General features: G+C 36.6%; 7 protein-coding genes across 8 annotated transcripts; 4 read left to right on the top strand and 3 right to left on the bottom strand.

The window, feature by feature from the left end:
• Positions 1–209: 209 nt before the first annotated feature.
• LOC108568483 (peptidyl-tRNA hydrolase 2, mitochondrial-like) lies at positions 210–1002 on the top strand. Its single transcript, XM_017929603.1, has 3 exons — positions 210–404; positions 484–652; positions 704–1002. Exons 1-3 carry the CDS (start codon positions 276–278, stop codon positions 907–909), a joined length of 504 nt encoding a protein of 167 aa, XP_017785092.1. The 5' UTR covers positions 210–275; the 3' UTR covers positions 910–1002.
• Positions 894–1616, bottom strand: LOC108568482 (peptidyl-tRNA hydrolase 2, mitochondrial-like). The gene is made up of 3 exons (XM_017929602.1): positions 1412–1616; positions 1200–1362; positions 894–1145 (listed from the first exon to the last, which is right to left on the bottom strand). The coding sequence occupies exons 1-3, from the start codon at positions 1547–1549 to the stop codon at positions 940–942; spliced, it is 507 nt and encodes a 168-aa protein (XP_017785091.1). The 5' UTR covers positions 1550–1616; the 3' UTR covers positions 894–939.
• An 858-nt stretch (positions 1617–2474) lies between these two features.
• Positions 2475–6192, bottom strand: LOC108568522 (ataxin-2 homolog). Of its 2 annotated transcripts, none has more exons than XM_017929676.1 (5): positions 5323–6192; positions 4492–5227; positions 3545–4428; positions 3307–3476; positions 2475–2952 (listed from the first exon to the last, which is right to left on the bottom strand). In XM_017929676.1, exons 1-5 carry the CDS (start codon positions 5364–5366, stop codon positions 2564–2566), a joined length of 2223 nt encoding a protein of 740 aa, XP_017785165.1. In that variant the 5' UTR covers positions 5367–6192; the 3' UTR covers positions 2475–2563. The 2 variants fall into 2 exon arrangements, with proteins under 2 accessions (XP_017785165.1, XP_017785164.1); XM_017929675.1 differs by having other exon boundaries at positions 3539–4428; positions 5323–6191.
• A 1186-nt stretch (positions 6193–7378) lies between these two features.
• LOC108568523 (protein KTI12 homolog) lies at positions 7379–8417 on the top strand. The gene is made up of 3 exons (XM_017929677.1): positions 7379–7590; positions 7648–8051; positions 8114–8417. Exons 1-3 carry the CDS (start codon positions 7431–7433, stop codon positions 8381–8383), a joined length of 834 nt encoding a protein of 277 aa, XP_017785166.1. The 5' UTR covers positions 7379–7430; the 3' UTR covers positions 8384–8417.
• A 612-nt stretch (positions 8418–9029) lies between these two features.
• Positions 9030–10924, bottom strand: LOC108568485. The gene is made up of 2 exons (XM_017929605.1): positions 10184–10924; positions 9030–9935 (listed from the first exon to the last, which is right to left on the bottom strand). The coding sequence occupies exons 1-2, from the start codon at positions 10386–10388 to the stop codon at positions 9049–9051; spliced, it is 1092 nt and encodes a 363-aa protein (XP_017785094.1). The 5' UTR covers positions 10389–10924; the 3' UTR covers positions 9030–9048.
• Positions 10925–11594: 670 nt separating this feature from the next.
• Positions 11595–17368, top strand: LOC108568529 (von Willebrand factor A domain-containing protein 9). The gene is made up of 6 exons (XM_017929687.1): positions 11595–11869; positions 15114–15284; positions 15349–15520; positions 15629–15822; positions 15887–16468; positions 16902–17368. The coding sequence occupies exons 1-6, from the start codon at positions 11711–11713 to the stop codon at positions 17121–17123; spliced, it is 1500 nt and encodes a 499-aa protein (XP_017785176.1). The 5' UTR covers positions 11595–11710; the 3' UTR covers positions 17124–17368.
• On the top strand, positions 12045–14925 carry LOC108568528 (dnaJ homolog subfamily C member 2). The gene is made up of 3 exons (XM_017929686.1): positions 12045–12297; positions 12369–13022; positions 13090–14925. Exons 1-3 carry the CDS (start codon positions 12245–12247, stop codon positions 14279–14281), a joined length of 1899 nt encoding a protein of 632 aa, XP_017785175.1. The 5' UTR covers positions 12045–12244; the 3' UTR covers positions 14282–14925.
• Positions 17369–19132: the final 1764 nt, after the last annotated feature.

Raw genomic sequence — 19132 nt, 5'->3', positions numbered from 1 at the left:
GGGCTTGCGATTGCCACCGCAAATTTCTCATATGACTTGGTCCCCCGGATTTAGACTATACTTGTATCTATCACCCATTCTAAACTTATTTACTTATGAGAAATAAAATTTTAACAAATCATAAACAAAGTTTATGCAACATTATTAAACCAAACATGAAATTTTGCACGTGTGGTAGAATTGCCTGTCATACATAAAAAAAAAACAAAATTAGTAAACATTATTGGAACATTATTTTCGTATATTTTCTTTAAATTTTTGTTTTAAAATTTGCAATGTTTTCTCTACTAGAACGTTTCTCCCTGAATGGAGTATCCATTTTCACTGTCGGCACACTGGTAGGAATATCAGTCGGTTATTTGATTGTGAAAATACGCGGAAAAGCAGACGATAAAAGGGATGAGGTTAGAATATTTTTGTGCACACCTTTCCGTTTTCAAACATAAAAAATAATAATAAATAAATGAAATGTTTATGTTTCAGTACACATATCCAAGTACGTCCAAAAACTATCGAATGATTTTGGGTGTTAGAACAGATTTAAAAATGCAGAAGGGTAAAGTAGCAGCTCAATGTGCACATGCAGGTGTGGCAGCTTACGTTAAGTGTCTGAAGAAAGCCCCAAATGCTCTAGGAAAATGGATAAAATATGGTCAATATTTAATTCATATTTATGACCTGTTAATTGATGATGGTTTTTCAGGTCAAGCAAAGATTACAGTGAAAATTGACAGTGAAGAGGAAATGCTGGAATTGGAGAGAGGTGCCAAGAAACTCGGTATACTTTGCTGCATAATTCGCGACGCCGGTCACACTCAGGTGGAACCTGACAGTCGAACTGTGATAGCCTTTGGTCCAGCGCCAAGGGAATTGATTGATCAACTTACAGGACATTTGAAATTATACTAGGCTTTATTATTTTTAAATTAAATTTTTTGATTAATACAACTTTAGGTGTCCAGTGATTTTGTCCAAGACACTTTTCGGTGCAGGACCAATAGCAATTACTGTTCTCGAGCCTGGAGCTACCTGGGTTTGTCCAGCATCCCTCACAATTGATGACATTACATTCAATTCTTCAGCTGCCAAATTTAACGCGAGCAGGTCTTTCTCCGATTCGATTTTTACGGTGATCTTTGTACCGCCTGCAAATTAAATGATCAAGAACAATGGACTAAATGTTTTTCGTGCAATCCTACCGAATTCCATCCAGCGCTTCAGTAGAATTGGTTCGTTTTTGAGTGCTTTCTCATAGGCAGCCACAGAAGCGTGACCGCACTGTGCAGCAACTTTGCCTTTTTGCATTTTCAAATCGCTACGTATGCCCATAACCAATCGGACTTCATCGTTCAAGTCTGGAAACTTGAATAAATCGAATTGTAATTTATTTAAAGATGCTCCAACTACTAACCTCAAATCTTTCCTCCATGGGAACTCTCTTTATTGTAGGCTGCCTTTTTAAGAATTTAATAAAGAACATAGTCGATGCACCGACTAAAGTACCTGTTGCAAATACAACTAAATAAGAGCTACTTGCGATTAAACCCATGTCTGTGATTGCTGTGCAGAACTTCAAATACTTTCACAAACTATTGCGTACGTAGGCAACCGTTACAACGTTTTCCTAGAATAATTGATTACTAACGTTCGATGAAAAGTACACCAACACTTTGTCCATATAGTTTGAATCCTTATGCAGCAGTAATAACGAAAGTTAAAAGTCGCGTGATTAATAAAAGAAACAAATTTGCAGCTAAATTTTATTGTTATATCTTATAACAATCATATTATGACTTTTACCATTACCGCTGCCGCTATGCTAAATGTAGGAGAGAAATGAGTAAATAAACGATTATTTTGATTGCTAATATTAAAAGTCGCAATAAAACAATTGATTTCAATTAGGGTCACTATTAAAAAATGAATCGAAATTTCGATTTTTTTTTTCTTCTTTTTGGAATGTTTCAATAAACAAACGAAATCTATTGATCACGGGAATGCTGATTGATGCAATTAAAACAATGGGTTTGATGTTTTTCTTTCAATTTTTTTTTCGTTTTTTTCTTTCTCTCTCTTGTTGGTTAATACAGAAGAAACAAAAAAAATGAATAAAAAAAAATCATATATAGTATAACTTGTTTGCTCTTTAAAATTGACTTTAAAAAAATATATAGAATAAACATAATATAAATCAATGAACAATATTTTTTACTTTTCATGTTGTTGTTATTGTTGACCTCATTTTTGTTTTACTTAAAATAATTAAAATCTTTAACAGTTTTTTTTTGCGTCAGGTGCCGAAAACAACAGGTCCGGGGATCGATTGGTAAATTGGTTATTAAATGAAATGTTAAGGCACCTGTACATTTTTGTGTTTGTTTGGTTTTCGGAAAGAAATAAAGGGAAATACGGTTTTTCGGTTGTGTGATTGAAGGGAGAGGAGGAGGAGGAATTGATTGAAGAAGAGCACCTTGGAATGGATAATATAAATTTGAAGCTGTAAAAAAAATTGAAGAAAAAAAAAAGAAGAGATTTTCTTTTATCTGCGGGACAACAGTTTGGGTTAGGGATTGGGACCGTGCTGTTGCGGCTGGTGGTGAGACATGAAGACGGATATTCCTTGTGGAGGAGGCGGCGGTTGCTGCACGTACGGCATTCCTGCTTGCATCATGTGTGGAGCGGTGATGAGTGGGTAGATGTACTGCTGCGGTGGCGGCTGTTGCTGCGGCTGCCCGGTGCTGTATGGGGGCGGCGGTTGAGCCGCATTCGGTATGTTAGGTGGATTCTGCTGGATGTATTGGAGTTGAGGCGATTCGAACATCCGAAGGTACGTCTGAGGATTCATGTTTTGCGAGAATGCGAATGGTTGCATCGGACTCGGCATGTTGTGGAGCAACGGTTGACCGGTGGCGGCGGCGACGTGCGACATATCGTTACGCATTGGCCCCACAACTGAAACAAGCAGAAACAAAATACAATTAATACGTACTGGATTACGAAATCCTCTACTAGTAATTAAATAGTATTCTATTAAACATTTACTACTCCCAAGAAACATGCCAAATGATTAATGTTAATTTAATTAAAGATGTGACTGGCTATATATACAAAGAAATACAATTGTTTGCTTTTACTTTGAAATTGCAAACATTTTCGTAAATATTGTTATCAATGAACTTGTTTTTTTTTTTGGATGGACACTACATTCAAATGTTTTCTATAAATCGCATTATGCCCAATAAATACATTTAATCTTTTGCTTCACAAAACATAATTGTTTGCTAATATTAATAAATATTTACTTACACTTTCTCAGACGATTCCCTTGAGGTTGAGGTGGACAAGATGGCATGCAATGTGTATAAGGGAACAGAACGGAGACGGGTCCTTGAGGGCCGTTACCAGTTGTCGGGATGTACGGATTACTTGGAGTCTGCGGTGTATGAGGCCTGCTCGCGGTCGGCGTAATCGGCGATCTGAAAAATGAAATTTTTAAATATTTTTGTTCAAGTGAAACGAGATTTGGAATTCATCTTACGCGTACCGAGGCGTGAAGGGCTTAGCGGTTGGATTCATAACGAACTCTTTCGCGTCCGGATTTAAGCTACTCTTCTTCACAGTATTCTTCTTATCAATGTTGTCTTGCTGCTGTGGTGAAATGGATTGCTGTGGTTGCTGCTGCTGCGGCGGTGTCGGCTGAGGCATTGGGTGTTTCGGTTCTTGATCGGCAATTGCAGCAAGCTTGAAATCCTGAGAAAATTTGTGAAGATCTTTACTGCTCTCTTCGCGATGTCTAGGCACGTTGTTGATCATATCCTGTTGTTTCGGATGCTGCTGTTGGGATTGCATAGGTGGTTGTTGTTGTTGCTGCTGCTGCTGCATTTGTTGGGGTTGAGTAGGTTGTTCCTGATAATGCATCGATTGTGCCTGCTGAACCATATTCGTTGATGGATAGACATTTCTTGGTGGCCTCTGGGGCATCTGCTTGGTTTCACCGTTCATTTGTTTCATGGGCGGTCTATTATTATATACATGAGCGGGCGGCGTATGAGAATGAGGTCTGTGATTCATCTGTGGCAGTGACATCTGATGTTGTTGTTGTTGCTGCTGTGGATTAGGTTGTAGCGGCATATGCTGTTGCTGCTGTTGTTGTTGTTGTTGCACTTGCGGTGGAGGAGTTTGGTGCATGTTGTGTAGTATTGCTTGGTCGCGAGAGCCACTGTTGTTGTTGTTATTATTATTGTTCGCGTGTGGAGACGGATGTGTTGGGTACGACATTGGCGGCACCGCCCCCTTAAGATTTGCTGAAGTTGCCGAAACGACAGGCCCCGCTGGTGGCGGGGTGCTTCTGATGGCTTTACAAGCAGCCTGTCCCTTCCGTTTAGCTGGGGGGACATATTTTTCATTGTTGTTCTCGACTTCAACTTTCTGAAAATTTTCAAGAAAAAATTAAAAATATTTTAAACAAACAATTAATATTTTAATAATTACATTAAATTCTTGATTTGGTTTGGGCCTAGCTACAGCAGCAAAACGCTCCTCCTCATCCCCATTCTCCAATTCAATTCTAGCTTTGTAACTGGGCTGATTCTCAATTTCTTTAGCAATTTCATTGGCTTTGGCTTCTGCTTCTCGGTAGTCCTGTGAATCGGTTGCCTGTAATTGTACAGTGTAACCTGTCAAAGTGTGATCATATGTGCTCTGCACTCCATAGCTTTGTTCATTTGTCATGAACATGTCATTGGCATCCCATCCGTTGGATCCCGGCTCCAACTGCAAACTGGTGTCACCCCCATTTATGGAGCACGGCGGCACCCAAGGCTCCAACACTTTCTCATCTCCCATGCCCGATTGACCGTTCAGGCGAGCCGATATAGCGGCGTCCGTTTGGAACACATCTTTTGTGGGGTAATCCAAGTCAACGTCCCTCGCGGACATACTGATAATGTCGTTTGGGCGAAAAATTAATTTATCAACGTAGGTGTCTGCAGCCAGACTGGAGTTATGCGAATCAGCGTTCTCCACCTTTGCAGCCACTTCCAAGACCACCTCGAATTGGCTGGAGAATGTTTTAAATACACCCTCCCAGACGTTGCCAGAGGCTGCTTTGATCCTTACAATATTTCCCACCTGCGCTGTTGCGGCATGCATGAAATGGGGATTACTGTAGACACCCTCAGCTGGCACCGAGCGCATCCTGGAGCCCCTGTTGGAATGATAGTCGATCCTGTAAAACCACAATTTGGATCAAACTATTGCTGCTACTGCTGCTTGCTGGTGGTGGATTAGATGTGTTTTGTGATTATCTATTGATATTCTTACCTGGCTCCGCCGCCGCCACCTCTGTTTTTTCTGTTCCTATTCATGTTGTATTCGTTGCTACCGTTTGAGCCGGTGCTGCTTTCGTAACTTCTAGTTGGCACCGGAATTTTGATAACGTTTCGCGGACACAAGGATGCGGAAAAATTACGAACGATTACGCGTTTCGAGTGAAGATTGAGTGAAAATAAAAAATAAATTAATTGATGAAGTCCTCCACTTGGCGATATCGGAGTGCAATTATATTCCAATTTGCCGTATTTATGCTGATTGTTAGTGTATGCGCGTGTATGTGTCTCTGTATATATATATATGTATCCGTGTATGTGTGTGTGTGTGTGGGGAAATGCACAAAATGGCCAGTACTATACGTACTATATACTAGTGTGACGTAATCGATAAAGTGCACAAAATAAACAAGTAGATTTCCAAAATTCCCCTTCCTTCCGTCCTACCGTCTGTTTGTATGATGCCTGAGCGTTTACGTGTGTTAAAAATATGTCTGTGTAGTGTATGTATATGTGTGTGTGTGTATGTATATGTATATATACGAAACACAAGTTGTTCACAACACGATCATTTTCCACGTTCGGTTTTTGAAGATTTCCTTCTTCCTTTCAGCTGATCAGCAAGCAAATGCGAATTATACAGGTGCGCCTCCTATTTTCACAACTGTACGTATGCGTGTGCACCGTTTTCCTTTCTCTTATCCTCCTACAGCTCGCGCCGCGAACACAGTGGAGGATCTTTGCTGGCGAAATTTGGCGAAAATCTTGAAGTATGAATTCTGTTGTGTGTGTGTATGTTGGGTGATGTCCCCATTACAATAAAACGACAATCGCTTGACGTCTGCAACGCCGCATTTCGTGTTGCCAACCCTTTTTGCTACTTGTCCAATGTTACCAGTACTAAATCCAAAAATCCCAACGTCACATTGAAAATGTGCTTTTTTTTTGTAAAAAAAATTAAGGCAGTTATAGGAATTGGAATTTGTAAACTTTTAACAACTAAAAGCTTTGAACGAAGAAGTTCTTTAATATTGTTATTTCAATATGCATATTAGGATCGTATTTCTGTTCCTAAATAAACATCATTTAGGCCTTGTTTGATACCAGATTTAGTTTACTAAATCAACATAATGTAAATTAAATCATAAAATAAATACAGAGACAAACAAATAATTATAATATAATTAGCATGACTAGTATTTTCGGTATGTTTACTGATAGGAAATAAATCGTTTTGTAATCACTGTTTCTTAATAATCTAAAGAATAAATGAATTTATCATAAACAAGATATCAAAAATATAATAAACAGTGGTTATTTAGAAAGAAAAAAAAAAGATATCCGCTGATAATAACTTGTAATTTAGTTAACTAAAACCACTGTGCCACCTATATTGTTACAAATTGATTCCATTTTTTATATTACATTGATTTTCATTGATTTGGTACGTCGAATTTATATATATATATTCATTAAAGTGCATTGTTTCAACTATCATTCGTTTACAAAGCAATAGATATTCCGGACAGGAAATACGATATTATTGTTTTGAATGTTTAATGATGATAAGGTGCACGATGAATAATCGTTCCGAATGTGTTTGTTTCAATTTCTATACACAATTATTGCAATGAGATTATTATATTAGATCCTTGAATAACAAAAAAATAAATAATTCCTGAAGCGATTACAAGAATTTTGCGACGTTACACTCTGCACGTGCTGCAACAATAGATTGTCCTTTCTGGGAAATGGAACAATGATTGGGTCCAGGTAAACGGGTGAACTTTGTAAATAAAGCTGTAAAGGAAGGAAAAACGGTTTGGACTTAGGATGGATGAAAGTAAATCTACAAATTGTATTTCTTTTTTGATGCTGGATTTAGTAAATTAATGGTTAAATTAGTAGTCATTTTCTCGTTTCTTCTTTACTAAGAAAATGTAATTTAATGGATAACAGAAATTGTTATGTCCAAGTATGCAACCATACTTACACAAAGTAAAAATATATATGTATATAAGTGGTAACTGCTGTGATATTGACTGGTATTAACTAACCTATAAATGTATATATTTTGATACAATAATATATAAAAGAATAATAATGCCCTTAATAGTTTTGTGCGGTTTTCCATCAAGTGGTAAAAGTAAAAGGGCGCAGGAATTGAAGGATTATTTCGAGCAGCAAGGCAAAGAGGTTTCCATCATCAGTGAATGCTCTGAAATCTTGAAAGCTGGTTTCGAGAAAAATAACTTTTTTAATGGTGAGTTGAAGAAAATTAATCCATAGCAAACATGACCATTAATCTTATTTATTGTAGATGCACACAAAGAGAAACATATAAGAGGTTTGCTAAAATCTGAGGTGCTGAAGCTCATAACACCCAGGAATGTTGTCATACTTGATGCCTCGAATTACATAAAAGGCTACAGATATGAACTGTACTGTGCATCCAAAGCGAACCACAGTACTCAGTGCACTGTATTCACATTGATTAACAAAGATATAGCTTGGGACTTGAACGAGAACAGGGTGGATGCAGCAGAGAAATATGATAGGAAAACCTTTGATGGACTTATAATGAGGTTTGAGGAGCCCAATGGGAACAGCAGATGGGATGCTCCACTGTTTGTTACAATGAACGATTCGGAGCTTGAATGCAAAGCTATTTCTGATTCTCTGTTTGAGAAGAAAGCGCCGCCGCCGAATATGTCCACGCAGAATGTAAATATTGAATTTTTTACTGAAAAAATTTTTGTTTTAATTGCATATTAACATGGTTTCAGGCCCCATTGAGTTCGACGAATTTCCTGTACGACATGAACAAAATTATCAAGGAGATAACAATGGCAATAGTGACTTTGATCAATTCTGGTTGCTTGAATGAAGTCAGCATACCTGGCAGGCCGGAACTGACTTTGGACTTGACACATGCCACCGTGCCGAAAGTGATTAGTTTAAGCAGACAATACCTGAATTATAGTAAGATCAATACACCTGATATTAAGGTGGTGCCACAGCTATATGTGCAATATTTGAAAACAAACTTGAATTGATTTATCCTCTCTTTTATTATATGTTTTTGTATCATATTTTCTATGATTACTACCTATACTCAGCAAATAACTTTAATGATTTTATCCTATATTTCATATTCAAAAGTTAATAACTTTGAATATGGAATTTTTATACAATAAGTTTATTTTTTAATAAACAAAAATTAAAAAATAATTAATTAATAGATTAATATAAACAATTAAGAGCGGTGCTAATATAAATTGAATTAAATAAATAAATATGTTTCCGTTTTGAAATATTTGTATATATGTTTATTAAACACTTCGGTGTACATCTGGTAATCGAAGTTTGATTGAGTTAAGCAAATTGTAGAAACGACAATACTTTGATGGGTGACCAATTAAAGCTGTATTACAAAAAGTGTTCGAATCTCAGACTAAATTCCTACAAAAAGGATTTTCAGAAGAACAAAAAAAGTTTCATTAATTAATTATAAATTAAAAAACTGATGTGACTTAAAGTATAAGTATTAAAGACTAATGAAAATCAAGACTTAAAATGAAAATTCTTGTCCATAAATGTGTTCTCAATCTTACAATAAAGAATGATTTCCAGAAGAAAAAATAGTTAATTAATTAAAACTATTAGTAATATTAATCAAAGTTAATTGAAATTGTACTCTTATTAGTTAATATATTTAAAATTACTGTTTGACGGTGAAGCACATTAGTATCTTGTTGCAGAAAAGAGCTTTGAATTTCGGTAATAGCAGAACATAAATGATGAATCTGAAGAATGTGCCGCTGTAGTGTAACATTGTGGACCAAATGTTCCAATAGTCTACGACGTTGTTAAACAAAGGTGGCATCTTGTACGTGTCCAAGACATCACCAGAAGCACTGTTCAAAGTATGCATGGAAGTGAGCGCTAAGCGTTGAACAGAGGTGAGGATGTACGTGGAGTTGAGGAACAAGCAGAAGATTAGGTAGTAAAGCACATTGTCAGCCTTCTTCATGAAAATATTTTGGAACGTGTTCTTCCTGCTGAACTCGTAAGACTTCCAAGCCACCAACAACGTGGAAATCGCGAGCAAACAGAGAGGGATGAACACCCTGAACAGCATCAGAGATTCCTGCAAGATGACGTTGTAATAGGCGTCGGCTACAGTGCAGATGCTGTAGTTGCCTTTCAGCGTCATCACCGAAGACAAAGTGAATTGTGGTATGCTCAGCGAGATGCAGATGAACCAGACGAGAACGCAGGGGATGATCACTGATACCTCTTGCTTTCGGCTTTCCGAAGTGTTGCGCGAATCACGCACAAGACACTCGTTCGAGGACTCGCAGGATGTGAGCGGGTTACGCGTCTTACGTTCCACCTTCAGATTGCACAGAGATATCGTGTGGAAATTCAGCGTAATTATCAGGTACAGTGTGAGGGTGTTGAGGAGGACTTCGAAGCCGGAGAACATAGGGCACAGCTCCGATGGGAAACGCCACGTGTCGCTCCTCAACGACCATATTTCCAAGAAGCACACACATGTTGATGCAACATCTGCAGCCGATATCTGAAGAATTACGGATAGAGTGCCTGAGAACAAAACATTCTATACAATAGATACAAATTTACAATTTTCATTCAGTAAAAGATGAAATCTTTTAGTTTTTAATTTATTTTTGTATTTCAATAATAATTTTATAACGTCAACTGAAGATTTCATTAAAAATTGACAACAACAAAAAATCAACTTCAAATAATTAATGAATACATGCAAAAAAAATATGAAGTAATTAATAGTTGATTGAATGTAATATTTTCTATTGAAAAACAATATTTACCATTGCGCTTTTTGTTGCGAAGAATTGCGAGAAATGCGAGTGAATTCATGAGCGCTCCGAACGCGACGTTTCCCAAGTAAGTGAGCAGGATGAGCGTGTTAACATCCAGGTACGATAAATCAGCATAGGTTCCATTCGCCACATCCAATAATATAGAATAGTCTGCGCTGCCGGGAGTAGTGTAATTACCATCGAGATCTTCCATCGTCTTCAGGAACAGTCGGATGAAATCTAATCCGTCCCGTCGGAATCTTTATCTTCGAATGAATTGAAACGGGCCAGAACGGATATTCAAAGGCGGCGCATCGCACTCTGGGCTTTATTAAAATTGACACACACGCTCTAACAATGGTTAGATTCAATGAAACCCTGAGTTACCCTCTTTGTCTTCTTTGCATTCCCATTCGCGGTGTGAAATGTGTGCAATGATAAAGTACATATTTTTGAGGAGAGAGTACGAGTCGTGAAACGGTCGCGGCTTTTAGTGTGCTGTGAAATCACTTTGAATGTGAAGTATAAATTGGATGGAGGCCCTCTGTGCCACTCGAGTGGCGCCTCTGAGGATGCATTTCTTTCACTGGCGTTGAAACAAAAATAAAAAGGGATAATTCGTCTGGAATTATTCGAGACCACGTGTATTGCACTTTAAGTTATTTTAGTCACATGCACGACTTTTACTTCTCGCTGCATTGTCTTTGTCTGGAAACATTCTCATTAATTTCAATATCTATATAAATACAGTGTTAATTGAATATCTTCCGTTGTTCTATTCTATTTTATACTTTAAACAAATTATAAGAACAAAAACATTCAACGTAGAATATATAAAAATCACTAAAATGTGAAGATACTGATTTTTCCAGCTTTAATTTTTCGTTCACAGCGAATTACAGCCAAAAGGATAGAACCATAGCAAGAACCATTGAATACTCCCTATATTCCCTAAATATCCAACTTTCATATGCATCTTTTCGAACTATTCTAGTCAATATAGTTTCTGAATCAAAAAAATCAATAAAATTTGAATTGATATTTCGCGTGTTAATTTTTCGTAACTTCATTTTTAAATGCGAATTACAGCCAAATGAATGGAACCATAGCAATGTTTGAATACTCCCTACATTCCCAAATTATCAAACTTTCATTGGTATCTATTAGATCCATTTAATTTATTACAGTTTCTGAGAGAATCACTAAAATGTGAAGACACTGCCATTTAGATTGTTAATTCAATACTCTTCATTAATGTATTAACTATAATTACTGATACTCTTCTAATCATTACATCATTATAGCTGATAACAGTATCAATTTTTATAATATTTAGTAGAATAAAAAAAGTTTTATTATTTTTTAAAAATTGTAACAAAAGTGAAACATTAATTTTCCTTATGTTGGTATGAGACTTGCTTTGTTATGATTTGTGAAAGTTTGGTTAAATCATATTTATATGCATATGCTATATGGGGATAAGGAATATAGTACAATAGTTGTTGATAGTAGAGTTTAATAGAGCAAGCAGCAAAGATGCCGACTGTGATATTATTGGATGTGTCGCTTTCGATGTTGAGGCCATTAAAATTGGCAGACAATAGTGAAATCACAAGAAAACAGCTAGCCGTTCACGGTATTCATATGTTTCTTGATCATCTCAGTGTACATTCAAAACTGGAATTCATCTCACTGGTAAGTCGAACTTTTTTATTTATTTTTTTTGCGCCGTTGCTATTAGTAATTTCTAAAGCTTTTGCAAACAAAAAAATACAAACTTGTAGATAACTTTCATTACACTTGGTAGTTGATTGATGGTTGTTTGGTAATATTTGGTTTCGTGCGGTTGGTAGTGGTGTTGCCAATTTAACGGTTAACTTGGCGGCGAGTGCGGGTCTGCTCGACGGCACTGTCGCAATCTGACATTTGCGTCCACATGGTTTGTGGGTGAAAATACCGAGCTGAAAGGAACGTGTTGTGTATAAATAAAAATTGTGCTCTCGACAAACGGGTGGCAGCAGCAAGCAATTTAAACGGGTGAGAAGCAAGTGATGTGATTGTGCTTTTAAAATGGGAGAAGTTAAAGCACATGCACGTAGAAGTTGCAAGACGATCGCTCTAAGGTAAGCAATGCGGCGACGATTTAAATATACCACATGCTCATTAATGTGTCATTTAATTATTCGCTAAACAGGTACAGATTTGTATTGAACAACCAAGAGGATGGCAAGTCAGAGCTGCAATTTTTGCCTCATGAATTGATTAAATTGGAAGTGGACGTTTCTAAGGAACCGACACCAGAACCAGAGCCAGAGGTGGTCTATGTAGATGATGTAGAGTATCTGCGAAGCTTGGACCCCAAGGAATGGAAAAAGCAGGATCATTACAAGGTGCTTGGCATCGAGCCACTCAGGATTAAAGCAACAGAGGAGATCATTAAGACAGCTTATAGGAAGATGGTTCTGAAGCATCATCCTGATAAGAGGAAAGCTCAGGGTGAAGAGATCTTGCAGGATGATGATTATTTCACTTGCATCACGATGGCCTACGAAACGTTAGGAAATCCGGTGAAGAGAAAGTCGTATGATTCAGTTGATCCTGAATTCGATGACAACATCCCAACAACTAGTGAGATTAAAAAAGATTTTTACAAAGTATTTGATAAGTATTTCCAATTGAATTCGCGTTGGTCTGAGAGGAAGAAAGTGCCGAAAATTGGTAACGCTGATGCTACCAGAGATGAAGTCGATCATTTCTATTCATTTTGGTATGATTTTAAATCCTGGAGAGAATACTCTTACGAAGATGAGGAGGATAAGGATAAATGCACAGATAGGGATGAAAGAAGGTAATATTAATTGACTGAATTAAAGTTACATCATATTTAATATTTAAATTCAATTGAAATTTTGTAGGTACGTAGATAAATTGAACAAAGCTGAGAGACTCAGAAAGAAGAAGGAGGAAAACTCTAGAATCAGACAGTTGGTGGATTTGGCTTATAACAATGATCCTAGAATAATAAAGTTTAGGCAAGAAGATAAAGACAAAAAATTGGCCATTAAGAAAGCGAAACAAACGGCCGCGCAGGCAAAACGCGACGAGGAAGAGAGAGTCTTGAGGGAGGCCCAGCAGGCTAAGGAGAAGGCCGAGGCTGCAGAACGGGCCAAGATAGAGGCGAAGCGTCAAGAACGCGAAGCCCTCAAGAGAGTGCTGAAGAGGGAAAAGAAAACGCTCAGGGACTTCTGCAAGAGTCACGATTATTTCGTGACCAATCCGGACGACAATTTGAAGCATTTAACAGCGCTGGAGAGACTTTGCGAGTATCTGACCGTCGAAGAATTGGGTGAGCTGAATAAGAATCTGAAGAACAATGGAAAATCGGCGTTCATGAAAGCCATCAAAGAGAACGATGCGAAGATCGAGGCAGAGAGAATGGCGAGCACTCAGACATATCAGCAGAGGATATCAGAGCAAGTTAAAAACAATGTGGTAAAAGTCAATCCGGAATGGACGAATGACAATATTCAGCTGCTGATCAAAGCGGTGAATCTGTTTCCTGCTGGCACGAATCAGAGATGGGAGGTCGTCGCGAATTTCCTGAACCAGCATGGTACAATTAGTGAAAACAGTTCCAACTTTACTGCCAAGCTGGTACTGGCGAAGGCTAAGGATTTGCAGAACACCGATTTCTCTAAGAACAACATGAAGGAGGCTGCGAATAAGGAAGCGTTCAATACTTTTGTTAAAGAAAAGAAAGCGACAGTTAACGTCAAGGACACTGAAATTTCTAAGAAAGATGGAAAGAAGGAGGCAGCACCTAAAGTCGCTGCATCTAAAGTCGTTGCACCTAAAGTAACACCGCCTACGCCTACACCTGCCCCGATGACAAACGGTGATGCGACAACATCTACCTGGTCGAAGAGCGAACAGCAGCTGCTCGAACAAGCGCTGAAAACCTATCCATCTTCGACGGCGGAGAGATGGGATCGTATCGCCGAGTGTATACCAAATAGATCCAAGAAAGATTGCATGAAACGTTATAAGGAATTAGTGGAAACGATAAAGGCGAAGAAAGCTGCACAGGCCAATCTCAACTCGAAATAACGATTGATACGAGATGTATAGAATATTAGGGCATTTTTTTGAGAAAAAAAAACTTGGTTTATTTATTAAACTTGAATCGTTTACTTATCGTCATTTTCTTTTTAAAACACTTACAATTATTGTTATTATCATTACGTATTACCTTTTTGTTCTTTGAAGCTGGCTTTTCAGATTTTACATTATCGTATATGTATTCTTTTTCCTTTACTTATTTTCTTTAATATTAAGGCGGCGTCTCTACCACACGTTCTCCCCTCAACAACAACAACAACAACAAAAAAAAAACACAAATTGTTAAAGGAATTTATACGATTTTCTTTTATTTTCTTAAATTCAATTCATGTGACAAATATACTTATTATACAATCATTCATTTTGTGCTGTGTTCCGAAACCTAGTTATTAGATTGTATTACTTTCAATTAAAAGCAATAAACTTATGCATTAGCACTAGCTACATAGGTAGGTAAGGTGTATTTAAATAAAGTCATATATTAATCGAAGCGTACGACTATTGTCTATATTGTTGAAATGTAGAAATGACATCAACTATTTGAACAGCTTTTCGAGCGTTATAATTTATGGAATGTATCATACTTTTTTGTTTGTTTGTTTAACCCTGTATATCATTTTGTATTTACTTACTCAAAACAAATAATATTGATTAAAAAAAAACTACATTAGTTTAATATAAACAAAAATGTAAAAAAAAGTTACTGAAAAATTGTATACATATACTTCTTAAATATATTTTAATGAATTACATGTGCATTTTCAAATATTTATCCCATAGATTTTTATTTCATTGGATGTATTTTATATATATTTTTCAGGTAACATTTTCGTCTATATACGAGGAAAAGTGCTCATTCACAAGGGACTACAATGTTATTAAATCAGAACTAAAGTCTATCGACGATTACGACAAAACCTGCATTGAAATCGCGTTCAATGGAATCAATCAAATTGTGCTGAACGAGTGGGGCAACAATACTGCGTGTCAAGTAAGTTGAATTTGAATTGGAGAAATGTTGAATGTAGTAATTATTTGTAATTATTTCTTTTTAGGTCATATTGGTGACGGATGGAAGTTCTGGCATAGGTCCTGGATCTTTGAAGGATTCTTTGAGCACAATAAATCAACGTGGCGCTGCGAATCCATTTCCCGTTCCGTTCGCGTTCCCAACTAAATTGCACGTCGTTTGCATTGCACCTCCAAATGATATTTCATTGATTAAATGTAAGTGTATAACTAACTAAAAGTTCAACTTTCATATGCATCTTCTGAGAAAATCAAAATATAAAGACGCTTTTTATATGAAAAATGTATTGTTTTTGTTTTCCACAGCTAAACCTCTGTATCAGAAGTTGATCGACATCAGCGGATATGAGGGATCAATTAATATACCGGACGGCCAGTTGAACGAGCAGAGCGTCCAGACGATATTCCAGAAACTCGCCGACGAGATGTACGCCTCGTTCAAAGGTTCTTTGAAATGCGGCCATTTGGAGTCATCGATATACTTGACGCCGGCACCAATTGTATGTTCACTTCAAATAGTTAATAATACTGTATCAATATTAATTGTGCGTTTCTCCTCTTCAGCCATACACAAAAGTCACCGATTTCGAAGTGAATACCTCAACCGTATCAAACGTCATAGAAGTATGCGGTTTCATCTCTGTTGGAGATATAGGATCGCCGATGGCCGTCAGCAGACATCTCATTCTTCCTGCCGGATCTCCTAAAGATAAACTGAACAACTCTGGAGAGATGTCCGTAGATTACGAGAGCGACAATAGCGACGACGATAAGGCGCCCTCGTTCTGCGTCCTCTTTCACGGCGCTCTGAAAGTCGAGAATATGGCGGCGCTCGTCTCCGTCGCCGACAATTGGTTCGGTTTCATCTACTCGTGGGCGGACTCCAAGAAGAAATCCAATCTGATGTTGACCCTACTCGTGCCTGGATCGGACAGCGTTCCGTGGTTGGGCGATCTCAACAATTTGCATTCGCTGGACGGCGTCCCCTGCGATTCCGTTCTTAACTTCCCGCTGAAGTCGTCGGAGAAGAGGAGTTATTCACAGAATAGTGTCGTCTGGATTCGACAAGCCGGTTTGCAGTCCGACATTCAGAAGATCCTAAGACATGCGAAAAAATTGCCAGAAAAAACGCAACAGTTCTACAAGGTACTTATTTTTTACTTAAGTTCTCTTTATTAATATTAAGTCATTAACTGTAACCAAATAGAGGAAATGATGGGAGTTTGATGACATTAGAGACAGGTCAACACTCTTGCAGAACAATGCTGCCATTTTTTTTTTCGAAAAGGGATTTTCCACAATGGTCAATGTTAAAACAAAACAACGAAATTGAGTCTAAATCGATGCTTGAATGCGAATAGCATTGAGTAACGCAATTAAAGTGCGAATAGATGAATTTGTGAGGTGTATTGTACAGCAGATGTCTCATTAATTAATTAGTTATATAATCATTACTTTAAAATAGTGGGCCGCAACTACTAAAAAGTTAAGAACACATAAACTACGACGTTTCATAATTAAGATAATTTGATAATGCAGAATGATTGATTGTTTTTTGTTGTTGTTGTTGTTGTTGTAGGAGTTGAATCGGTTGAGGAAGGCTGCGATACAATTGGGTTTTATGGACCTGCTGACCGGTCTCGCGTTCATCTTCGAGCAGGAATGCACGCAGCTTCCAGGAAGCGCCCATCCGGATTGCGCGCTGCAACTGACGCACGCGGCCGACGCACTCCGTAAACCGCCGAACATCAAGCACGTCATCGTGCCGATGCAAACGAACTACACCGGCTCTAACCAATGACCCGACAATGATGATGACGATGACGTGCGATGGGAACAGTTGAAGCGAGGAACGTGACGTTTGCAGGATAATAAGGATTTAAATGATCATCAATTATTTTTTGGTATATCCTTTATTATTTCTATGCAAAGAATACAATTTTTCTGTTTGTCTAAAGTTCATAACTGGGGGGGGGGAAGTTGGTGAGGATTGGTTGATCTAGTGATACAGTTTGCCCAGACTGAACGAAAGTCTCGGTATACAAAGTAAAAAGGAAACGCTTACAAATACAAGCGTTTCTCTCTCTCCCCATCCACTCACATTTCTCGTTTATATAAATATATATATATGCGCATATGTAGACTTCAAGTGAACAGATCAAGTTTACAAAACATAATTATTTCCATTAGTTCAATCACAAAATTAAACCACCAACAAATGGTCTGGACAAAATGTACACGCTCACCTCGTCATGTATAATAATCTTTTTTTTCCTTTTTCATCTCATATATATATATATATACTTTTTTTTGTTTTATTTTCATTAAAATTGGTATTAAATATATATTAATATGTATTTATATATATATATATAGTACAGTTGCGAAAGGCATATTCATTATATATATATAATTAATTTTTTTTGTCTCATATATATAATTATAATCAATTACTTACAACTGTCGATCGCATTTTATGTTTTAAATTTTTGGTAATATTATCATTATTAAACTTTACAAGTCTATGGTATTTAGAATTACAAATCAAGTTTTCTTCATCCTCTCTCAATCTCTTCCAATTCTTCCACTTCTCCATCTTCTGTTCGAATAATAAAAAGTTATTATTGACTTAAATATCTTCTTCGGACACGACGCGCCGCAGTACACAAATATTTCTCGAAAATCCGATCCAAAACGGAATGTTTAAATATATTTGTCACCACAGTAAAACTCGCAAAGGTATAATTTATATAATATATATATATAATCTTATATTGTATCTTTCAATTTACTCTTTTTTTTTTAATAATTTTTTTTTGTTGGTTTGCAAATCCAATTTTCTTTGTTTAAATACTTCTTTTGTTTTCTCATATATATATATATAAACTTTGCTAAAGGCTTTATTAGGCAAACATCCAGGATCAACTGGAATCAGTTGAGACAAATTTTACTCTCGTCTCTTGAAACGCTCCTTTTTTTTAATATATAGAATTACTTTCTTTTAGTTTTAAATGTAGTAAAAACTAGAACTAGATTACCTCTAAAATATGTAATAAGAGAATCACGAAACAATAAAATAACAGAAAACAGATTCTATTCGTTAAGTCTCTGGCTATTTCTTTTTTAAATTTCTATATTATCGTATAGGAAGAAGCGAGTTTCCGAAAAACTAGATCCAATATAATATTTTTTTTATCCAATCTCTTGTATCAATATAAAATCCTCTTCAATATACAACACCTTCAATTCATCATAATCATTATTAATACAATTATTTACTACAAAATAGTTTTTTTTTGTTTTTGTTTGTTTCGTTTTATAATTTATTGGAATTGCTAAGACCTATAACTAAAATAATCTCCCTTTCAAGTACAACTGGCAAATTCGGTGTTTCCATTTGGAAACACTGCGTTTTACAATAAATAGTAATATATATGTATATAATAATAATTATTATAAAGAAAAAAAGATTATTTTTGATAATACAATAATCGGTGCTTATTTTCTATATATATTTTTCGTCTCCGCATGCGAAAGCCCAGTTTAAAAAGTATTTATTACGTTACATGGTAAATATCTTGCTGCGTTTTTCGTCTCGTCAAAGTTTAAACAAAGAAAAGAAAGAAACTACGCTCGCTTTACAAAATAACAATAGAGCTTGACTAGGGTAGAAAAATTATATCTACAAATCTTTATACAAATCTCAGAAATATCATGTCTACTTCCCCTCGTCAATATAATTTTTAATCTATAACTAAAAAAAGCCACATAAAACGACGTTTTTTCACTATGCAGCGAAGCTCTATTCTT

Source organism: Nicrophorus vespilloides, unplaced genomic scaffold, assembly GCF_001412225.1.
Source record: "Nicrophorus vespilloides isolate i.1.1-1 unplaced genomic scaffold, Nicve_v1.0, whole genome shotgun sequence".
In the NCBI taxonomy this organism is placed as follows: Eukaryota; Metazoa; Arthropoda; class Insecta; order Coleoptera; family Silphidae; genus Nicrophorus; species Nicrophorus vespilloides.
The sequence above is the reverse complement of the archived record's forward strand: the minus strand, read 5'-3'. Positions and strand labels throughout refer to the sequence as shown.

Coding starts and splice junctions, on each gene's coding strand:
- LOC108568483 (XM_017929603.1), top strand. CDS start 276: ATGTTTTCTCTACTAGAACGTTTCTCCCTGAATGGAGTATCCATTTTC. Junction 405..483: donor CAGACGATAAAAGGGATGAG/GTTAGAATATTT, acceptor TTTATGTTTCAG/TACACATATCCAAGTACGTC. Junction 653..703: donor AGGAAAATGGATAAAATATG/GTCAATATTTAA, acceptor ATGGTTTTTCAG/GTCAAGCAAAGATTACAGTG.
- LOC108568482 (XM_017929602.1), bottom strand. CDS start 1,549: ATGGGTTTAATCGCAAGTAGCTCTTATTTAGTTGTATTTGCAACAGGT. Junction 1,363..1,411: donor CCATGGAGGAAAGATTTGAG/GTTAGTAGTTGG, acceptor GATTTATTCAAG/TTTCCAGACTTGAACGATGA. Junction 1,146..1,199: donor GAAGCGCTGGATGGAATTCG/GTAGGATTGCAC, acceptor TTTAATTTGCAG/GCGGTACAAAGATCACCGTA.
- LOC108568522 (XM_017929675.1), bottom strand. CDS start 5,366: ATGAATAGGAACAGAAAAAACAGAGGTGGCGGCGGCGGAGCCAG. Junction 4,429..4,491: donor AACCAAATCAAGAATTTAAT/GTAATTATTAAA, acceptor GAAAATTTTCAG/AAAGTTGAAGTCGAGAACAA. Junction 2,953..3,306: donor AGGGAATCGTCTGAGAAAGT/GTAAGTAAATAT, acceptor TGCTTGTTTCAG/TTGTGGGGCCAATGCGTAAC.
- LOC108568523 (XM_017929677.1), top strand. CDS start 7,431: ATGCCCTTAATAGTTTTGTGCGGTTTTCCATCAAGTGGTAAAAGTAAA. Junction 7,591..7,647: donor GAAAAATAACTTTTTTAATG/GTGAGTTGAAGA, acceptor TATTTATTGTAG/ATGCACACAAAGAGAAACAT. Junction 8,052..8,113: donor CGAATATGTCCACGCAGAAT/GTAAATATTGAA, acceptor ACATGGTTTCAG/GCCCCATTGAGTTCGACGAA.
- LOC108568485 (XM_017929605.1), bottom strand. CDS start 10,388: ATGGAAGATCTCGATGGTAATTACACTACTCCCGGCAGCGCAGACTAT. Junction 9,936..10,183: donor TCGCAACAAAAAGCGCAATG/GTAAATATTGTT, acceptor TTTTGTTCTCAG/GCACTCTATCCGTAATTCTT.
- LOC108568529 (XM_017929687.1), top strand. CDS start 11,711: ATGCCGACTGTGATATTATTGGATGTGTCGCTTTCGATGTTGAGGCCA. Junction 15,823..15,886: donor ACTTGACGCCGGCACCAATT/GTATGTTCACTT, acceptor TCTCCTCTTCAG/CCATACACAAAAGTCACCGA. Junction 16,469..16,901: donor AAACGCAACAGTTCTACAAG/GTACTTATTTTT, acceptor TTGTTGTTGTAG/GAGTTGAATCGGTTGAGGAA.
- LOC108568528 (XM_017929686.1), top strand. CDS start 12,245: ATGGGAGAAGTTAAAGCACATGCACGTAGAAGTTGCAAGACGATCGCT. Junction 12,298..12,368: donor TGCAAGACGATCGCTCTAAG/GTAAGCAATGCG, acceptor TTCGCTAAACAG/GTACAGATTTGTATTGAACA. Junction 13,023..13,089: donor ACAGATAGGGATGAAAGAAG/GTAATATTAATT, acceptor GAAATTTTGTAG/GTACGTAGATAAATTGAACA.